At 39.0% G+C, this 17780-nt stretch overlaps 1 protein-coding gene across 3 annotated transcripts in view; it reads right to left on the bottom strand.

The window, feature by feature from the left end:
• Nucleotides 1–16502, bottom strand: part of ABCB11 (ATP binding cassette subfamily B member 11) — a 100310-nt gene extending 83808 nt beyond the window's left edge. Inside the window, exons 1-2 of one of the 3 annotated variants that reach the window (XM_027558411.1) lie at nt 16401–16502; nt 266–376 (exon numbers count right to left, since the gene is read on the bottom strand). In XM_027558411.1, coding sequence (XP_027414212.1) covers nt 266–341 — 76 coding nt within the window. In that variant the 5' untranslated portion in view covers nt 342–376; nt 16401–16502. Of the gene's footprint in view, nt 1–265; nt 377–16400 lie in introns of those variants that run through there. The other 2 variants (XM_027558385.1, XM_027558393.1) reach the window with 2 other exon arrangements.
• Nucleotides 16503–17780: the final 1278 nt, after the last annotated feature.

Below are 17780 nucleotides of genomic sequence, written 5' to 3'. Positions count from 1 at the left end.
ACCCCAGTCTATCCAGGGAAAAAATATTTATAGTGAGATGCTTTCACTCTCCCAGGATTTATGCATTCTTACCTAGCACTCTCAGCAGTTACATTACATGGATTCTTGGGAGAAATACCCAGGTTGTGCAAGAAGAATATGAGGTAATAATTCTACTTATTGTTGCTGAATTTTCTCTGCTCCTTGAATATCTTCACTAGTTTGTTCCACTTTTGTTTTCACCTTTTTTTTTGTATAAGAGACAATAAGATAAAAGGCCACTTACATGAGCTGTCTGACTCAAAACCATGATTGTCCTCTCCAAATTTCTTCACACTGCGAAGAATTACTGAGTCAGACATAACAATTGCAGTTCACAGCAAAAAAAAAAAAAAAAAAACCTAGAAAATAAAAGAAAAGAGTGACTGCAGAGGAAGACAAGATGGCACAAGAGTAGCCAGATGTGCAGTACATCTCTCTCCGTGGATACATCCGGAATACACCTTCAGATGCAGAAGATCTCGCAGAACACCAGCTGAGAGCAGACAGGAGTCCCTGATCACTGGAAAGGAATATATAGATCCAAAACTCAGCAGGACAAAGGAAGGAAGGGGAAAAGAGGAGGATGAGCAGGACCGGACCTGCACCTGGGGTTAGGGGAACTGAAGCAGGGGTCAGATCCCCAAATTGAGGCAATCGTTGGAGACACAGGGGAAGTATTTGAGGCTGTTGGAGAGTGAAGCAGCTGATCTGGGACTGTCTGAATGGAGTGAGAACCAGACAATCCTTGCTGCAGCCGTATGTACCCTGGAAGGGACCCAAGTCTCCTGAAATACACAGTGTCTGGGAGCTGGAGCATAGGGACTGGAGAGCAATCCCCGGGTGAGGGTTGCTGATGACTGCTGGGAGACAGCCCAGAGGGACATGAGGGAGGAGTCATGGTGGAGAATATCTTTGGAGAAATGCTGAGTAGCCACTGAAGCAAAGCAGTACTGCTGAGTCATGTGCAGGGGGAGGAGCCATCACTGTAGCTTCTCTCCCCCCACACGCTAGTGCTGGCAACTGACCAATAGAGAAAGACCCCAGAGAGGGTCACCCTATGAGTGTCTGAGGCAAGAGCAATAGAGAAGGACCCCAGCCAGTGGAGACCTTTGAGTGCCAGCTGCACCAAGCAACAGAGAAGAACTAGCCAGAGAGGTCTTTTGAATGCCAGCTGCCAGAGGCTAGAAAAAGACTGTAATATAGCTCCTGCGCCCGAGGCCACCAGCATCTCTGCACACTTGGCACCACCAAGGTCCCTGTGATCCAAGCAACTGAGCCACCTCCACACCCGGTCCTCACTAAGGCAGACCTAAGTCTTCCAGGGCAGCCTCAGGAGCAAACTCCTGTGGATGACCCACACGCAGAGGTGGGGATAAAACCACAATTGAACTCCAAGGGCAGTGTGGCTAAGGAAGAGGATCAAAAGCCTTTCCACCAGCTGTACAAGGTGCAGATTAAATCCACATGATCAATGAGGAAGACTGTCTATGGAATATATAAAAGGACAGTGAGAGCTATCACAAAAGAAAACACACTAGCTCTAGTAGCTGTGGACATTGCGGGCAAGAACATGGCAGGAATAGGGCCAGATCAGTCTGAGCTGTTCCCACAGCAGGTCCAGATATCAGGCCGGTATTGGAGGGCATCCCAGGGAGGCAGAGGTGGACTGTGACTCACAGTGAAGGAAAGGACACTGGCAGCTGAGATCCAAGAAAAACACGTATTATTGTTCATATATTTTAATTTGTTCCATAGTTGATCCTAGTTTTTTTATCTTCTTTTTTTTCTTCTTTGTTGCTATGGTTGTTGATTTTATTATTACTATTAACTCTAAGTTTTTGAGAATTTTTTTAATCACACTTTTGGTTTCCTTTATATACTTATACCTTTTCATTGGTTTTTGTGATTCTGTGGGGCTTTTTTCTTTTTAAAATTTTGTTTGTTTGTTTGTTTTTCTTACTGTTCTTTTCCTGCTGTAGTTATTCTTTAATATATACAAATATTTTATTTCTTCCTTTTCTTTCATTATTTCACCCTGTTTGTAAGTTTGTTTTGTTTTCTTTGCTTATTCTCCAGTTGACACTCTGCTTTGGTCTTGTTTACCAATTTGTGTTTTAGTTAGTTTTGTTTTTAATCGGTTGGTATCATTTTTGGTTTTCTTTGCTTTCCAAGTCACTCTCTTGAACTTTCTTGTCTTTGGACTATTTTGGGTTTTGTGCGTGTGTGTGTTCCTTTGTTTTTGTTATTATTTGCTTGATTTTGTATTTACCATTTGTCTGGGCTCCTCTTTTATTTATTATTTTGTTTTGTTTTGCTATTTTTGTGTTTTTGTTTTAATCCCCTTTAATGCAATAACAAGTGGCTTGTGGAGTGTCAGTTCCCCAGGCAAAGATTGGGCCTGAGCCTTTGGAGTGGAAGCTCTGAATCCAGGACAGTGGACTGCCAGAGACCTACTGACACCAGGGAGTATTGATTATTGAGAACTTCCATGAAGACCTCCACTTGTGTCTAAGACCTGGAATCACCCGACTGCCAGCAGCACCCAGTGCAAGACACCTCACCCAGCCAACAGGTAAGACAAAAACACAAACCCAATCATTAGCGGAGAGGCTTGCCACAGACACCTCAAAACCGACCACCTCACAAATCCTGTCCATCAGAGGGAAAAAAAACTCACCTCCTCCTATCAGAATGCAGACACAAGTACCTCCCAACACAAAGCCGACACAAACCACTGGACCAACCTCACCCACCGAGGGCAGTAACCAAAAGGAAGAAGGTATATGACTCAAAAGCCTGGGAAAAGAAGACCTCAGACAAAGTAAGTTGGAAAAAAATGAAAAGACAGAGAAATATTACACAAATGAAGGAACAAGGTAAAAATTCACAAGACCAAATAAACAAAGAGGACATATGCAAACTACATGAAAAAGAATTCAAAATAATGATAGTAAAGATGACCCAAAACCTCAAAAATAGAATGGAGAAAATGCAAGGATCAATTAACACATTTAACAAAGACCTAGAAGAAATTAAGAATAAACAGGGACAAGCAACACAATTACTGAAATTAAAAATACTCTACAAGAAATCAATAGCAGAATAACTGAGGCAGAAAAACAGATAAATGAGCTGGAAGACAGAATAGTGGAAATAACTGAAGAACAGAACAAGAGGAGAATGAGAAGAATTGAGGATAGTCTCAGAAACTTCTGGGACAATATTAAAGGTACTAACATTTGAATTATAGGGGTCCTAGAAGAAGACGAGAAAAACAAAGGGTCTGAGAAATTTTTTGAAAAGATTATAGTTGAAAACTTCCCAAAACGTCCCTAATTGACAAAGAAATAGTCAATCGATCCAAGAAGCACAAAGTTCCATAGAGGATAAACCCAAGGAGAAACATGCCAAGACATATACTAATCAAGCTAACAAAGATTAAACACAGAGAAAGAATATTAAAAACAGCAAGGGAAAAGCAGAAAGTAACATACAAAAGGAACCCCATAAGATTAACAATTGATCTTTCAGCAGACACTCTGAAGACCAGAGGAAATGGCAGGATGTATTTAAAGTACTGAAAGAGGAAAATATACAACCAAGATTACTCTACCTGGCAAGGATCTCATTCAAAGTTGATGGAGAAATCAAAAGTTTTACAGACAAACAGAAGTTGAGAGAATATAGCCCTCCTAAACCAGTTTACAACAATGTTAAAGAGATCTATAGGCAAGAAACATAAGAGAAGGAAAAGACCTATAAAAACAATTTTGAAGAATGCCAATAGGAAAGTATATATCAATAATTACTTTAAATGCAAATGGATTAAATGCTCCAACCAAAACATACAGACAGGCTAAATGGATACAAAAACAAGACCCACATATATGCTGTCGACAAGAGACCCACTTCAGACCTAGAGGCACACACAGACTGAACGTGAGAGGATGGAAAAAGATATTCCATGCAAATGGAAATCAAGGGAAAGCCAGAGTAACAATTTTCATATCAGACAAAATAGACCTTAAAATAAAGAAAACTAAAAGAAATAATGAAGGTCACTACATAATGATCAAGGGATCAATCCAAGAAGAAGACATAACAATTGTAAGTATTTATGCACCCAACATAGGAGCACCACAATACATAAAGCAAACGCTAACAGACATAAAAGGAGAAATGGACAGTAACACAATAGTAGTAGGGGACTTGATATTCTACTTTCACCAATGGAGAGATCATCAAAACAGAAAATTAATAAGGAAACATGGTGTTAAATGACACATTAGACCAGATGGAACCTAATTGATATCTTCAGGACATTTCATCTAAATGCAGAACAATACACTTTCTTCTCAAGTGACACGGAATATCCTCAAGCATAGACCACATCTTGAGTCAAAAATCAAACCTCAGTAAAATTTAAGGCAACTAAAATTGTATCAAGCGTCTTTTATGACGACAACGCTATGAAACTAGATATCAATTACAGGGGGAAAAACAACAGTAAAAAAGCAGAAACACATGGAGATTAAACAATACATTTCTAAATAATGACCAGGTTACTGAAGAAATTAAAAGGGAAATAAAAAAGTTCCTAGAAACAAATGCAATGAAAACATGATGACTCAAAACCTACGGGATGCAGCAAAAGCTGTTCTAAGAGGCAAGCTTATAGCAATACAGTCCTACCTTAAGAAACAAGAAAAACATCAAATAGACAACCTAATTTTACACCTAACACAACTAAAAAAGAACAAAAACCCTCAAGGTTAATAGAAGGAAATAAATCATAAAGATCAGAGTAGAAATAAAGGAAAAAATAGTAAAGACTAATAAAACTGATGGAGAAGGAAATGGCAACCCACTCCAGTGTTCTTGCCTGGAGAATCCCAGGGACAGGGGAGCCTGGTGGGCTGCCGTCTATGCGGTCGCACAGAGTCAGACACGACTGAAGTGACTTAGCAGAATAAAATTGAAAGTTGGTTCTTTGAGAAGATAAACAAAATTGACAAACTATTAGCCAGACTCAACAAGGAAAAAGGGGAGAAGAATCAAATCAACAAAATTAGAGATGAAAACGGAGAAGTTACGATAGACAATGCAGACATAAAAAGGATCATAAGAGACTATTATGAGCAACTTCATATGCCAATACAATGGACAACCTGGAAGAAATGGACAGATTCTTAGAAAAGTTCAACCTTCCAAAATTGAGCCAGGAAGAAATAGAAACTATGAATAAGCCAATCACAAACACTGAAATCGAAACTGTGGTCAAAAAATCCCTCAAAAAACAAAAGCACAGGGCCAATTGGCTCCACAGGTGAATTCTGTTAGACATTTAGAGACGAGCTAATGCCTATCCTTCTCAAAAAATTGCAGAGGAAAGAACACTTCCAAACTCATTCTACAAGGCCACTATCACCCTGATACCAAAACCAGATAAAGACATCACACAAAAAATAAAATTATAGGCCAATATCACTGATGAACATATATGCAAAAATCCTCAAAAAAATTCTAGCAAACAGAATTCGACAGCATATTAAAAAGGTCATACACTATTATCAAGTTGCATTTATTCCAGGGATACAAGGCTTCTTCAATATACACAAATCAATCATTGTGATACACTGTATTAACAAACTGAAAGATAAAAACCATACGATAATCATGATAATCTCAATAGATGCAGAAAAAGCTTTTGAATATATTCAGCACCCATTTATGATAAAAACTCATCCAAAAATGGGCATAGAAGAAACCTACCTCAACATAACAAAGGCTGTATATGATAAATTCAGTGCAAACATTATTCTCAATGGTGAAAAACTGAAAGCATTTCTTCTAAGATCAGGAATAAGACAAGGGTGCCCTCTCTCACCACTATTATTCAACATAGTTTTTGAAGACCTATCCAGGGCAATCAGAGAAAGATTATAAAGAAATAAAAGGAATCCAGATTGGAAAAGAAGAAGTAAAATGCTCACTGTTTACAGAAGACATGATACTATACATAGAAACCCTAAAAATACTATCAGAAAATTACTAGAGCTAGTCAATTTAGTAAAGTTGCAGGATACAAAATCAACATACAGAAATCACTTGCATTCCTATACAGTAACAATGAAAAATCAGAAAGAGAAATTAAGAAATCAATCTCATTTACCCTTGCAACAAAAAGAATAAAATACCTAGGAATAAACCTACCTAAGGAGACAAAAGAACTGTATACAGAAAACTATAAGACACTGACGAAAGAAGTCAAAGACAACATAAACAGATGGAGAGATAGTCCATGTTCCTGTGTTGGAAGAATCAGTATTGTGAAAATGACTATACTACTAAAAGCAATCTACAGATTCAGTGCAATCCCTGTCAAATTACCAATGGTATTTTTCACAGAACCAGAACAAGAAATTTCACAATTTGTATGGAAATACAAAAGACTCTGACGAGCTGAAGCAGTCTTGGGAAAGAAGATTGAAACTGGAGGAATCAACCTGCCTGATTCAGACTATACTACAAAGCTACAGTCATCAAAACAGTATGGTACTTTCACAAAAGCAGAAATATAGAGCAATGGAATAAGATAGAAAGCCCAGAGATAAACCCATGCATCTATGGGCACCTTATCTTTGACAAAGGAAGCAAGAATATACAATGGAGAAAAGATGGTCTCTTCAATAAGTTCTTCTGGGAAAACTGGACAGCTACATGTTAAAAGAATGAAATTAAGACACTTCCTAACATAAGAAACAAAACTAAACTCAAAATGGATTAAAGACCTAAATCTAAGGCCAGAAACTCTTAGAGGAAAACATAGGCAGAACAGTCTATGCCATAAATCACAGCAAGATCCTCTATGTCCCACTTTCCAGAGTAATGGAAATAAAAACAAAAATAAACAAATGGGACCTAATTAAACTTAAAAACTTTGTACAGCAAAGGAAACTATAAACAAGGTGAAAAGACAACCCTCAGAATGGGAGAAAATAATAGCAAATGAAACAACAGACAAAGGATTAATTTTCAAAATATACAAGCAGCTCATGCAACTCAATACCAGAAAAACAAACAACCCAATCAAAAAAGGGGCAGAAGACCTAAACAGACATTTCAATGAAGAAGACATACAGATGGCTAATAAACATATGGAAAGATGCTCAACATCACTCATTAGTAGAGAAATGCAAATCAAAACTATAATGAGATATCACCTCATACCAGTCAGAATGGCCATCATCCAAAAATCTATAAACAATAAATGCTGGAATGTGGAAAAAAAGGAACTCTCTTGCACTGTTGAAGGGAATGTAAATTGATATAGCTACTATGGAGAACAGTATGGAGATTCCTTTAAAAAACTAGGAATAAAACTACCATATGACCCAAAAGTCCCACTACTGAAAGACCAGTACCCTGAGAAATATACCCCGAGAAAACCACAACTGAAAAAGACACATGTATCCCAATATTCATTGCAGCACTATTTACAATAGCTAGAACAAGGAAGCAACCTAGATGTCCATCAACAGATGAATGGAATAAAGAAGCTGTAGTACATATTTACAATGAAATATTACTCATCCATAAAAAGGAATGCATTTGAGTCAGTTCTAAAAAGAAGATGAACCTAGAGTCTATTATACAGAGTGAAGTGAGTCAGAAAGAAAAAAACAAATACCATATATTAATGCATATATATGAAATCTAGAAAGATGGTCCTGATGAACTTATTTGCACGGCAGCAATGGAGACACAGACATAGAGAACAGCTGTGGACATAGCAGTGGGGGGAGGAGGGGTGGGACGAATGGAGAGTGTGGCACGGAGGCATATACATACCATATGTAAAATAAATAGCCAGTGTGAATTTGCTGTATGACTCAGGGAGCTCAAACCAGTGCTCTGTAAAAACCTAGAGGGCTGGGATCAGGTGGAGATGGGAGGGAACTTCCAGAGGGAGGGGACATATGTATACCTATGGCTGATTCATGTTGATATATGGCAGATCCAACACAATACTGTAAAGCAATTATCCTCCAATTAAAAATAAATAAAAATGTTTTAAATCATTGCAACTATTATTTATTTTCTCATCTTTAATCAATGTAGCCAAACAGAACAATGTGGTTCAAGAAATTTCCTTAACTAACAATCTCAGACAAAAGCAGGCTTTTCAGTTAGTTGATAATCCCATGAAAGAGTTTAATTATTAGGAAATAATAATCCCAAACCATTGACTATGGGTTTCTCTGGTTGATAGGCGGATAGCTGTTTTTCATTTGTTCTTTCTTCTCATCTGCTCCTGCTTGTTTATGTGATTGATTTTTTTAAGTGAGTAAAACTAAAAACCAGTAGAAGGGCACGACCCACTGGTGACATTCTCGGGTCAGTGAAGCTGACCAACGACAGCCACATACTGTTAAATACTGTGGGTCGGCTTCAGTGCTCCTTTGTAAATGCAGCCACTAGATGCAGAATACAGCAAGTTCAGCGTGGGCCAGGGAAACTGCTACCTAATTCATTTTGTAACACAAGTATAACCTTGACATCAGAACAAGAAGAAATGCTATAAGGAAAAAAAACAGAACTATAATTACTTTGAAAATGGATTTTAAAATACTAAATATATTCAGCATAATTTAGCAGTTTATGAAAAAAATATAGTGAGAAATGCTGATACCAGAAATGCAATGATTATCTAATGTAAACATTTTTGATCATTTTGATAGATGAAAGAGATATTTAATCAGAATTAATTTCCTGAAATTTAAAAGCTCATAAAATTAGAAAAAAACCATTATATTGTAGTCCAATGAATAAATTTGGATACAGATCAATGACAAATACTAAAAAAGCTCACTGAAATACTGGCAAAGATTAAATATCCAGCAGTACAAAGCTTTGGGAAGCTATAAACACAGTACATTAAGTTGTGAAATCTCTGTAAGCTTCTCTTAACCATGACAATTTCTTACAACTGTCTTGTTTTTGATGATCTTGACAGTTTTGAGGTGTACTGAGGAGTTGTTTTGTAGAATGTTCCTTAAATTGGGATTTATCTGCTGTTTTTCTCATAATTAGACAAGGGTTGTGTGTTTTGGAGAGGAAGACCATGGAGGTAAAGTATCCTTCTCATTACATCATATCAAAAGTACTATCAAGATAATAGTACCTTTCAACATGATTTATTAAAAAAAATTAAAAATAAACGATAATAAGTAGAGTGAGAAACATTAATTATGTAGTTTATCAGGTCAGTAAAAAAAAATAGCTAATTCAAAATTCTTTATCCAACAACAAAATTTCTTTACTATAGCAACAATACATTCAGTCTGCAATGTTTGGTGGTCACACCATTTTTGAAATTTTGACCAAAAACTTTTTCAAGAAGCTAAGAAACTCTTTGATAAGGGGATAATAACAAAACTTTAACAATGGTTATAATATTTCATTTCCTAATTTTAAAATAAGACTTTTATGAAAAAATTCAGTCTCCAATTTTTTTTTCCTGGCTTCATTTAGAAAGATTTCTTTCCAATGGTGTGCAAATATTTGGCAGTGTTTAGAGGCCATTGGTGTAGTGTCTTGTCTGCGAACTTTGGAGTTTCTCAGATTCTGTTACTGCCTACAGCTTCGCTCTGTGTTGTTGGATATGCTTTTTAACCTTTCTCTGGGCCCTGACTTCTCTACCTTTTAAGTCAGGCAATGAAGGTGATGGTGGTATAATTCACCTTGCAGGATAGGTATAAAAATGACAGGAAACTGAGTCTGTACATCAGCTGTCCCAAAAGGAGAAGGCAGAGAAAGCTCCCTTTGCCCTTCAGGCTTGGCAACCAAGTTCCCCCACCCCATCCCCACCTGCCCTCCTCAGATCACCTGTTAAGCAGAAGCTAATAAACCAACCTAGTCTCTCACTCTCCATCTCTATTTCCCCAGCTGTTCTATACATTAGGGTTCATATGAGGTCTGCTTGCCTTTTACTTCCTTCCGAATATAGTGATTTTTGTGATCTCCATTTTACAATCTGGAGATTTAATGTACAGCACAGTAATGGCAGTCAATACTCTACTGTAGACTTCAAAGTTGCTAGGGGACTAGATTTCAAATGTTCTCACCACAAAACAAATAATAATAATTATGTGATATGATAAAGTTACTAGCTAAAAGTATAGTGGTAATCATATTGTAATAAATATAAATGTGTCAAATCAACATGTCATTATATATATGCCTTAAACTGACATAATGCTATATGCCAACAAATATGTTATATGTCAGCCTTAATTTTTTAAGGCTGAGGAAGGGTGAATTTACCCATTTGCCTTAGCTGGGACATCCAACTTTTTTTGCCCTCCAACATTTGCTCTCCTGGTTCTTGGGCCTTCAGATTCCAACTGAGACTTATGCCAACAGCTCCCTTGGTTCTTAGACCTTTAGATTTGAACTGGAACTATACCCGTGACTTCCCTGGGCCTGCATCTTGCAGACAGCAGATCAATAACTCCTTGGCCTCTGTAGTCGTGTGACTCAATCCCTCACAATAAATCTCTTTCTATGTATCTATATATAATCCCACTGTTTCTGTTACCTTAGAGCACATTGAGCAATACAGTGAGTATTCTATGAAATTATTTCTTTTTTTGGTCCTGATGCTTTTGTTTTTTAATGTTTTGTGTGTGTGTGGTAAAAAGTCACATAATATAAAACATACTATTTTAACCACAATTAACTGTACAGTTCAGAGGCAGTAAGTACATATATAGTTTTGTGCAACTCTCACCATCATCCGTCTCCAGAAACTCTGTCCCCATTAAATACTAACTCCCCCTCAACAAAAGAACAGATAAAGATGTGGTACATAGATACAATGGAATATTATTCAGTCATAAAAAGGAACAAAGTGTGCCATTTTCAGAGACATGGATGGAATTGCCATACAGAGGGAAATAAGTCAGAAAGAGAAAAACAAGTATTGTATATTAATATATACATGTGGAATCTAGAGAAATAGTACAGATGAACCTGCTTGCAAAACAGAGGTAGAGTACATGGGATGTGCATACCAAGGGATGAGTGGAGACATTGAGATTGACATAGATACACTACTTGTGTGGAAGAGATGGCTAATAAGAACACTGTGTAGCACAGAGGAAAAAAGAAAGAAGGTACAACTTGCTTGTATGACGTATATAGTTAACCTTTAAAGGCATTCTGATATACATTATGTACAGAGATCGCTTATTTCTAATAAGCAAATAATACAGTTTAGCTCTGAGTTCCAGGTCAGCGACCAAATATCTGGAGCTGTTCGTCTGTTTGTTTTCTTTCTCAGAGTTCAGTGCATCACTCTGAACTTCGGTAGTCCACCCTAAGGAGCTGTATTTTAAAAGACACACACTCTCCAGTGCTACAAGACATGCCTCAGGTGCTCAGTCAGAAATGAGAGCTAGCTGTCTTCTCTGTGGCCAGTGCTGAAATGGCCATGATGGCTTTTAAAGGTCATTGTGTGGAGAATATTAATTACTTGCATGCATCCACAAAGACAGTGGCAAATTTCTAACACTGCTTTTGGGAAAGTGCAAGGAGACATCAAAATGACTAGAAAGAATCAATGAAGGCTTTGCCCCTGGTATTTTTCAGAGAAAAAAAAAAAAGGAACAATGTTTCTGATATTAGATGAATGGCCTCATATCATTGTAAGTGTAGTCTGATGTATCAGTAGACCATGTATTTTCCCACTGATTAATTCCCTTTTTATTAGATTAGATTCCAGGAAACTCATATAGCTGATGCTGGAGAACATCTCTGCTAGTCTATGAAACCCTGAAAAGAGCAGGAACCTAGATTTCAGTGACAAACATTTGTTACACAGGGTAATGAGACTATGCCTCCTCCTCACCTGATTTAAGATTTATGACTTAAGAATGCAAGCTGATATCAAGTCATCTAATTGTACTGTCTCAGCTATTATCTCTAAGCTAACAATTGGTTCTTGAGCTTCCTGAAGTGTGGGGAAGGTACTTGGGTATCATACATTGCAGGAAGTTTTAATTAAGGTTTCTTAATTTGTAATAACAAAATTGTACTTTAACCCACACCAGAGAACTCAGAGTTAAAAGGTATCGAGCTATTTCCTTTTCACACTACCTTTTTTTTTTAAGATTTTTTTTTTCTTTTGATGTGGGCCATTTTTAAAGTCTTTAGTGAATTTCTTACAATACAGCTTCTTTTACTTAAATTTCGGGTTTTTGGCCGCTAGGTATGGAGGAATCTTAGCTCCCTGACAGGATAAAACCTGTACCCCTTGCACCAGAAGGCAAAGTTTTAACCACTGGGCCACCAGGGAGGTTCCTCACTCCACCTTCTTATGTAGTAAATTATCCTCATCTCTGAAAAATCTCTTTGAAAACAGACTGAGTTTTTAATGTCTTCCAGAAAAAAATATGGTCTTCTGATAAACTTAAGAGAATCTAGATGCTCAAAGTGGGAAAGCAAGATTTCTAAGCACTGGTCAGCAGATTTTGGCCACCTAATCATGGAATCCTCCAACAATTCTGAATTGCTCATGCCAACACAAATTTCCCCCTCTGCCAAATGGCGCATGGTCTATGACTCATATACTACAATGTGCTTCTGTTTAACTATTCAGGGTTGAAGTTTCTTTTTCTTTGATAAAATGTGTAATCTTATCAACATAGAAATCCACATTAGAGAACAGTCTCCTGATCTTTATTGGTAGACATAGTGTTAGTTGCTCAGTCAAGTCTGACTCTTTGAAATCCCATGGACTATAGCCTGCCTGGCTTCTATGCTCATGGGATTCTCCAGGAAAGGATGCTGGAGTGGGCTTCTATTCCCTTCTCCAAGGGATCTTCCCAACCCAGGGATCAAACCCAGGTCTTCTGCCTTGCAGGAGGATTCTCTACTGCCTGAGCCATAAGGGAAACCCTTTGGTAGACACATCAAGGATTTTTCTACCTTAGAACTTTAGCAACAACATTCTGGAAGACCACTGCCAGGGAGGAGAGAGAGTAAGCAGACAGCAGCACCTGAATGGGTCACCTGAGCGAACTGGGAACATTGACAGACCTCAGAGAGAGGGCTAAGGGACCAGTGGATCCAGGGGTTGAGGCTGTCAAAACTGGAGGAGATCGTTCCACAGGCCGTGCCAGGAGCTAATCAAAGATCCTAAGTGCCCAACGAGGCTGCTGGTGTGACTTCAAGACACCAGTCTGGAGCAACAGATGAGTGGGCTGACCTTCACTGAAGACTGGGTCAACACTAGCAACTGGCTATTGACAGTGTAGGAAAAGGGGGAAAGAAAGGAAGGAAAGAAAGAAAGGAAGGAAAGAAAGAAGGGAAGGAGGGAGGAGAGAAGAAGGCAAGAGAGAAGGGGAGAAAGAAAGGGAGGGAGCAAGGAAGGAAGGAGGCAGGGAGGGAAAAGAAATGTCAAGGTAAAAATAGTTCTCCTGGGAGCTGGAATCCTTCCAGGCTGAAGGATATGACAATAATAGAGGCCTTCAACCCACTGCCTGTTTTTATACATACAGTTTTACTAGAATTCAGTCACGCCCATTTGTTTTTGCTTTGTCCTTGGCTGCTTTGGGGCTACAATGGCAGATCAGAGCTACTGTGACAGAGATGATTCCCACCTTCCCACCGATGCTTAAAATATTCACTGATATATTTGCAGACCCCTGCATTATTAGGTCAGTTCAGAACAGCCTGAAGCCTGGGGAGAAACCTTTGAGAACCTGAAAGGTTCTCACCAACCTAAAAACCTAATGGAGCACAGGCCCTCCAACCTACCTGTCCTCATGGAGCTCACATCGTGCAGGGAAGACAGATGACACATGAGAAATAAACCCCATGACATGGAGGAAAGGAGAAGTGCAGGCATCTCCAAGACCCTCAAGCAGGGCCCTGTCCCCACCTGGAGAGTTGGGGAAGGCTTTGCAACCAGTGCTTTTAAGATGAGACCTTGAAAACAGGGCAAGTTAGCCAAGGAAACAGGAGAAGAGGAGTTCCAGGCTCATGCAAAGGCCCGGACTTGAGAGACAATACATAAGGACCCAAGGGTGTCCAGTGAGTCTGAAGGACAGTGGATGGAACAGCTGTGGACAATGTGGCTGCCTCATTCCTCAGGAGACTGAAATCCTTAATAATGTTGAGGACTTAGGCCTTTAATAAGGACTTTCAGGAAAAGAAAGCATATAATCGTATTTATACTTTCAAAAAAACCCACAACACTCTGATAAGTCCATACTCTTAGAGTAAGAGACCAGGTTGGGAAGGATAGAAATCCCCCAGACCCAGCAGTGGTGCCCCCCATCTACCAGGCCAGGAGCATACCCAGGTCACCTCACTCCCGGGCAACCTGGCCTGAGGTGACCAAAGGAAACGGCTGTGTGATGGGACAGCCAAGCCAACGGGGCCCGGCTCTTGTCAATTTAGGACATGGCTCCTCAAGTCTACCACTCTTCTTGGCTTTGAATTTTCTTCAGGGAGATTTGTTCTGCGTTCATTTTCTTCAGAATACTATTTTTGAAACATGTTGATCTTGCCTAGACTGAGTTCAGGAGGAAAAAGCAAAGGTTTTTCCACATTTAGGCTTCAATGGTTAGGAAGATCTACACACACTTGCAGCCATGGAGAGCTGAGGTGTGGGGTGATGGGGAGTGAGGAGATGTGAGACATGGCCTCCTTCACCCCATATCCCAGCATGAATATTTTCAAGTTCCTTTTGAAACCACAAATTCTAATTTTTTTTAAAGAGCCTTTGAAATGTCTTTCACTGCTGACACGTAGTGATGTAGGAAGGGCACCCTTTGTTATTATCAAACCCAGCCAATGATTTCTTTCTCCCAAGGATCATCAGAGGAGGAAAGAAATACTGATTTATACTAAAAAGCAAGAAAAATAGAAAAATACTGCCTTGCAGATAAAAAAGTTGTGGGGTGACAGTGTGTGTCAATAAAGTAAGACACTGTCCAGGGATAATGAAACTGAGGCCCTTCAGCCCTGGAGACTACAGCCCATGGAGAAGGGAAAGAAATACACAGTGATTCTTGAGGTGCACACCGGTAGCCCTGCTTCACAGAGTCACAGTTCAGATGGAGAACTAATGAACTGCACTTGAGGAAAATAGGATTTAACGCCAAAGTTCCTCCCAGCACTTCAACTCTACATGCATAGTTCTTTCACCTTCATAAAGCAACATAACCCTAACACTTGATTACCGAAATAGGACTTGGCATTTTCTAACAATTTCAAGGTCTTCGAAAACCACAAAGTGGGCAATGTTTTCTTCCTAAATTGCTTCCAAGTCCACTTCCAGCATGCATCAGCAAATATTTGTCACTGTCACTCTTCGTAGTAGGATACACAAATTATTCAAGGGCTTACAACTGAGTAGGGTGGGGAGGGGAGCATAATCCCCTAGGCAGGGAGATGGAAGCTTAAAACAGGAGTGTTACAGGGCGGAGTATAAGTCTGGAGTTTGGAGGGTAGGGACGAGGGTGGATGCACACTAAAGAACTTCTATTAAGCATAAGCCTGTAAAAAAGTCAATACTTTAAAAGTTTAATAATAACCACTATCAGTTTCCAATATTAAGAGTTCTAAGGACAATCATTATAATTTGTCTCTAAAATGTCTAGAAGGCTCTTCCCCCCTCAAAATGTTTAGAAATGCCTCACTTCATACTCAGTCTTAAAGTAAATGATATTTGATCAATGTGTTCAAATCATCAGCAACATGTGATTTCTACTGGCTAGGGAAACTGAAAATGGAAGTTAGATTCTAGAATCCAACTTTTCCGCTTCTAGCCATGAATCCATAGCTCAGTATCTAAATTATTGAAAACTAGGAGGATGGAGTTGGTATAGTTCTGTATTAAAGCAGCAGCAGCTTTCTGGGGTAGGATTTTGTGGTGGTCAGTGAAAAACACAACTGCGCTCTCGTAAAGCCAAGTTTAAAAAGTTTGCTAGCATTTACACTTTGGACAGATTATTCAATCTGTTCACCCATTCGCACCATATGCTCCTATACACCAGCCCCCAACACACACACACACACACACACACACACACACACACACACACACACATATATTCTCAAGAGAATTGATGCATTAAAAAAAGCATTACTATAAATGAGATAGAAAACAATAGTCATCTGTATCATATATATTATGAAATCATTAATGTATTCTGCAAGTTCCTATCCAAGCCTTGTAGCATTGTTCTTGTATAACAAGATGCCAGCCTTTATGAGTCAGAAACACAACACCCCACAAAGTAAGACTTAAAGGGGAATTGGACTTGCAGACATAGTCTTCCAATCCTCTAGACAGTATAAATCACTTACCTGGGAACAGGAACTTGAAGAAGCCAGAAGAAATAATGGACTCCACTGTAGAGAGTCAAAAGGTTTTCCAACCTGTTCCAACTCCAGTTTTCCTCATTTAAAGCCCTGAACAGAATTCAAGCTTTTTTGAGAACACTATCTATTTGCTTAAGGGTCAATGCCCCGAAGGCCAGACTGAGCAGAGTTCAGTGACACCTGAGGAAAAGTTGAATGCATTCAAAATAATAACAGCAAACACGATGTTCTTGGGAAGCTCTCTGACAGTGTCAACTGGCTTTGGACTGTGTTGACTTGGCTTCGAAGGAAGGGAGCTGGAGTGCCCGGGGAGAGTACTGATTCTGGCTGTGTCCAATTCTTCTCTTATAGACCATTATTTTTGAAAAGTTACTTAAAAATGTAACAAGGCAGACAAAAAAAAAAATACCTTGAAACTTTTCCTCCTCAATTTGAAAGATCACTCTTGGAAAATCCTTGTGCAGGGCCCTGATATTACTGTCCCCCAAGCCCAGAGTTTCGTGGAAACAGATAATCTCAAAGAACACCTGAAACAGACTTTTGCTCAAAAGTCTGAGTGCTCAGATGACCCTTGCACCCTGGTCTGAAGAGTCAATAACCTCAGGCTGTACCTGCCAAAGGAAGCCCTGTGTAAGGCTTTCTTTTTAAAAGTTTTAAATGAATAGAAAACCAAGTCAAATCAATACATATAGCTTCTCCAACAGCTTTGTGCTGCCACTCGTATCTGTTCCTCTCCCTTCTTGTTGGCCCTTCCATCTTCTCAAAGGCTCCCATTTCTTCTCTCTCCCTCTCCTGAGCAAACCCTTTCCTAAACACGTCTCACTATGACCTTCAGCAATGAATAGTAACAGCCAACGTTAGTCATCCCCTTATTGAGTACCTGGCTCGGTTTAAGAGTTTAAGAGTACCACCTTATTTGGACTTCTCCACAACCATAGGAGTTAGGTGCTGTCATCGGCATCCCCATTTCATAGTGGAGGAAACTGAAACTCAGAGAGGTGAATAGTCCACACAAGTTCTTATAACCAGTGGCTTCGGAACCTACGCTCCTCACCCTTCTAAGCTAACCCTCTTCCACCCCATACTCTGAAATGCTGTGGACCAACCAGTGCTTCTCAGTTTAAAGAAAGTAAGATCAACTTAAATGATAATATCGAAATTTTTAAATTACAAATTTTTCTGCCATAAGGCTTCCTTTGTAATTCAGCTTCCACTACTGTTTGTCTCTACTGGATTCTATATATAAGACAGTTTGTGATTTAGCCCCAAATTTTGTGGGTTATTATATTTAGGTGTTAAAGTCTCAATATATCAAGGTCAGCAAAGATGAGAAAGATTTCTTGATGGTCCCCTATCTGAACTGG

Source organism: Bos indicus x Bos taurus, chromosome 2, assembly GCF_003369695.1.
Source record: "Bos indicus x Bos taurus breed Angus x Brahman F1 hybrid chromosome 2, Bos_hybrid_MaternalHap_v2.0, whole genome shotgun sequence".
Taxonomy (NCBI): domain Eukaryota; kingdom Metazoa; phylum Chordata; class Mammalia; order Artiodactyla; family Bovidae; genus Bos; species Bos indicus x Bos taurus.
The sequence above is the reverse complement of the archived record's forward strand: the minus strand, read 5'-3'. Positions and strand labels throughout refer to the sequence as shown.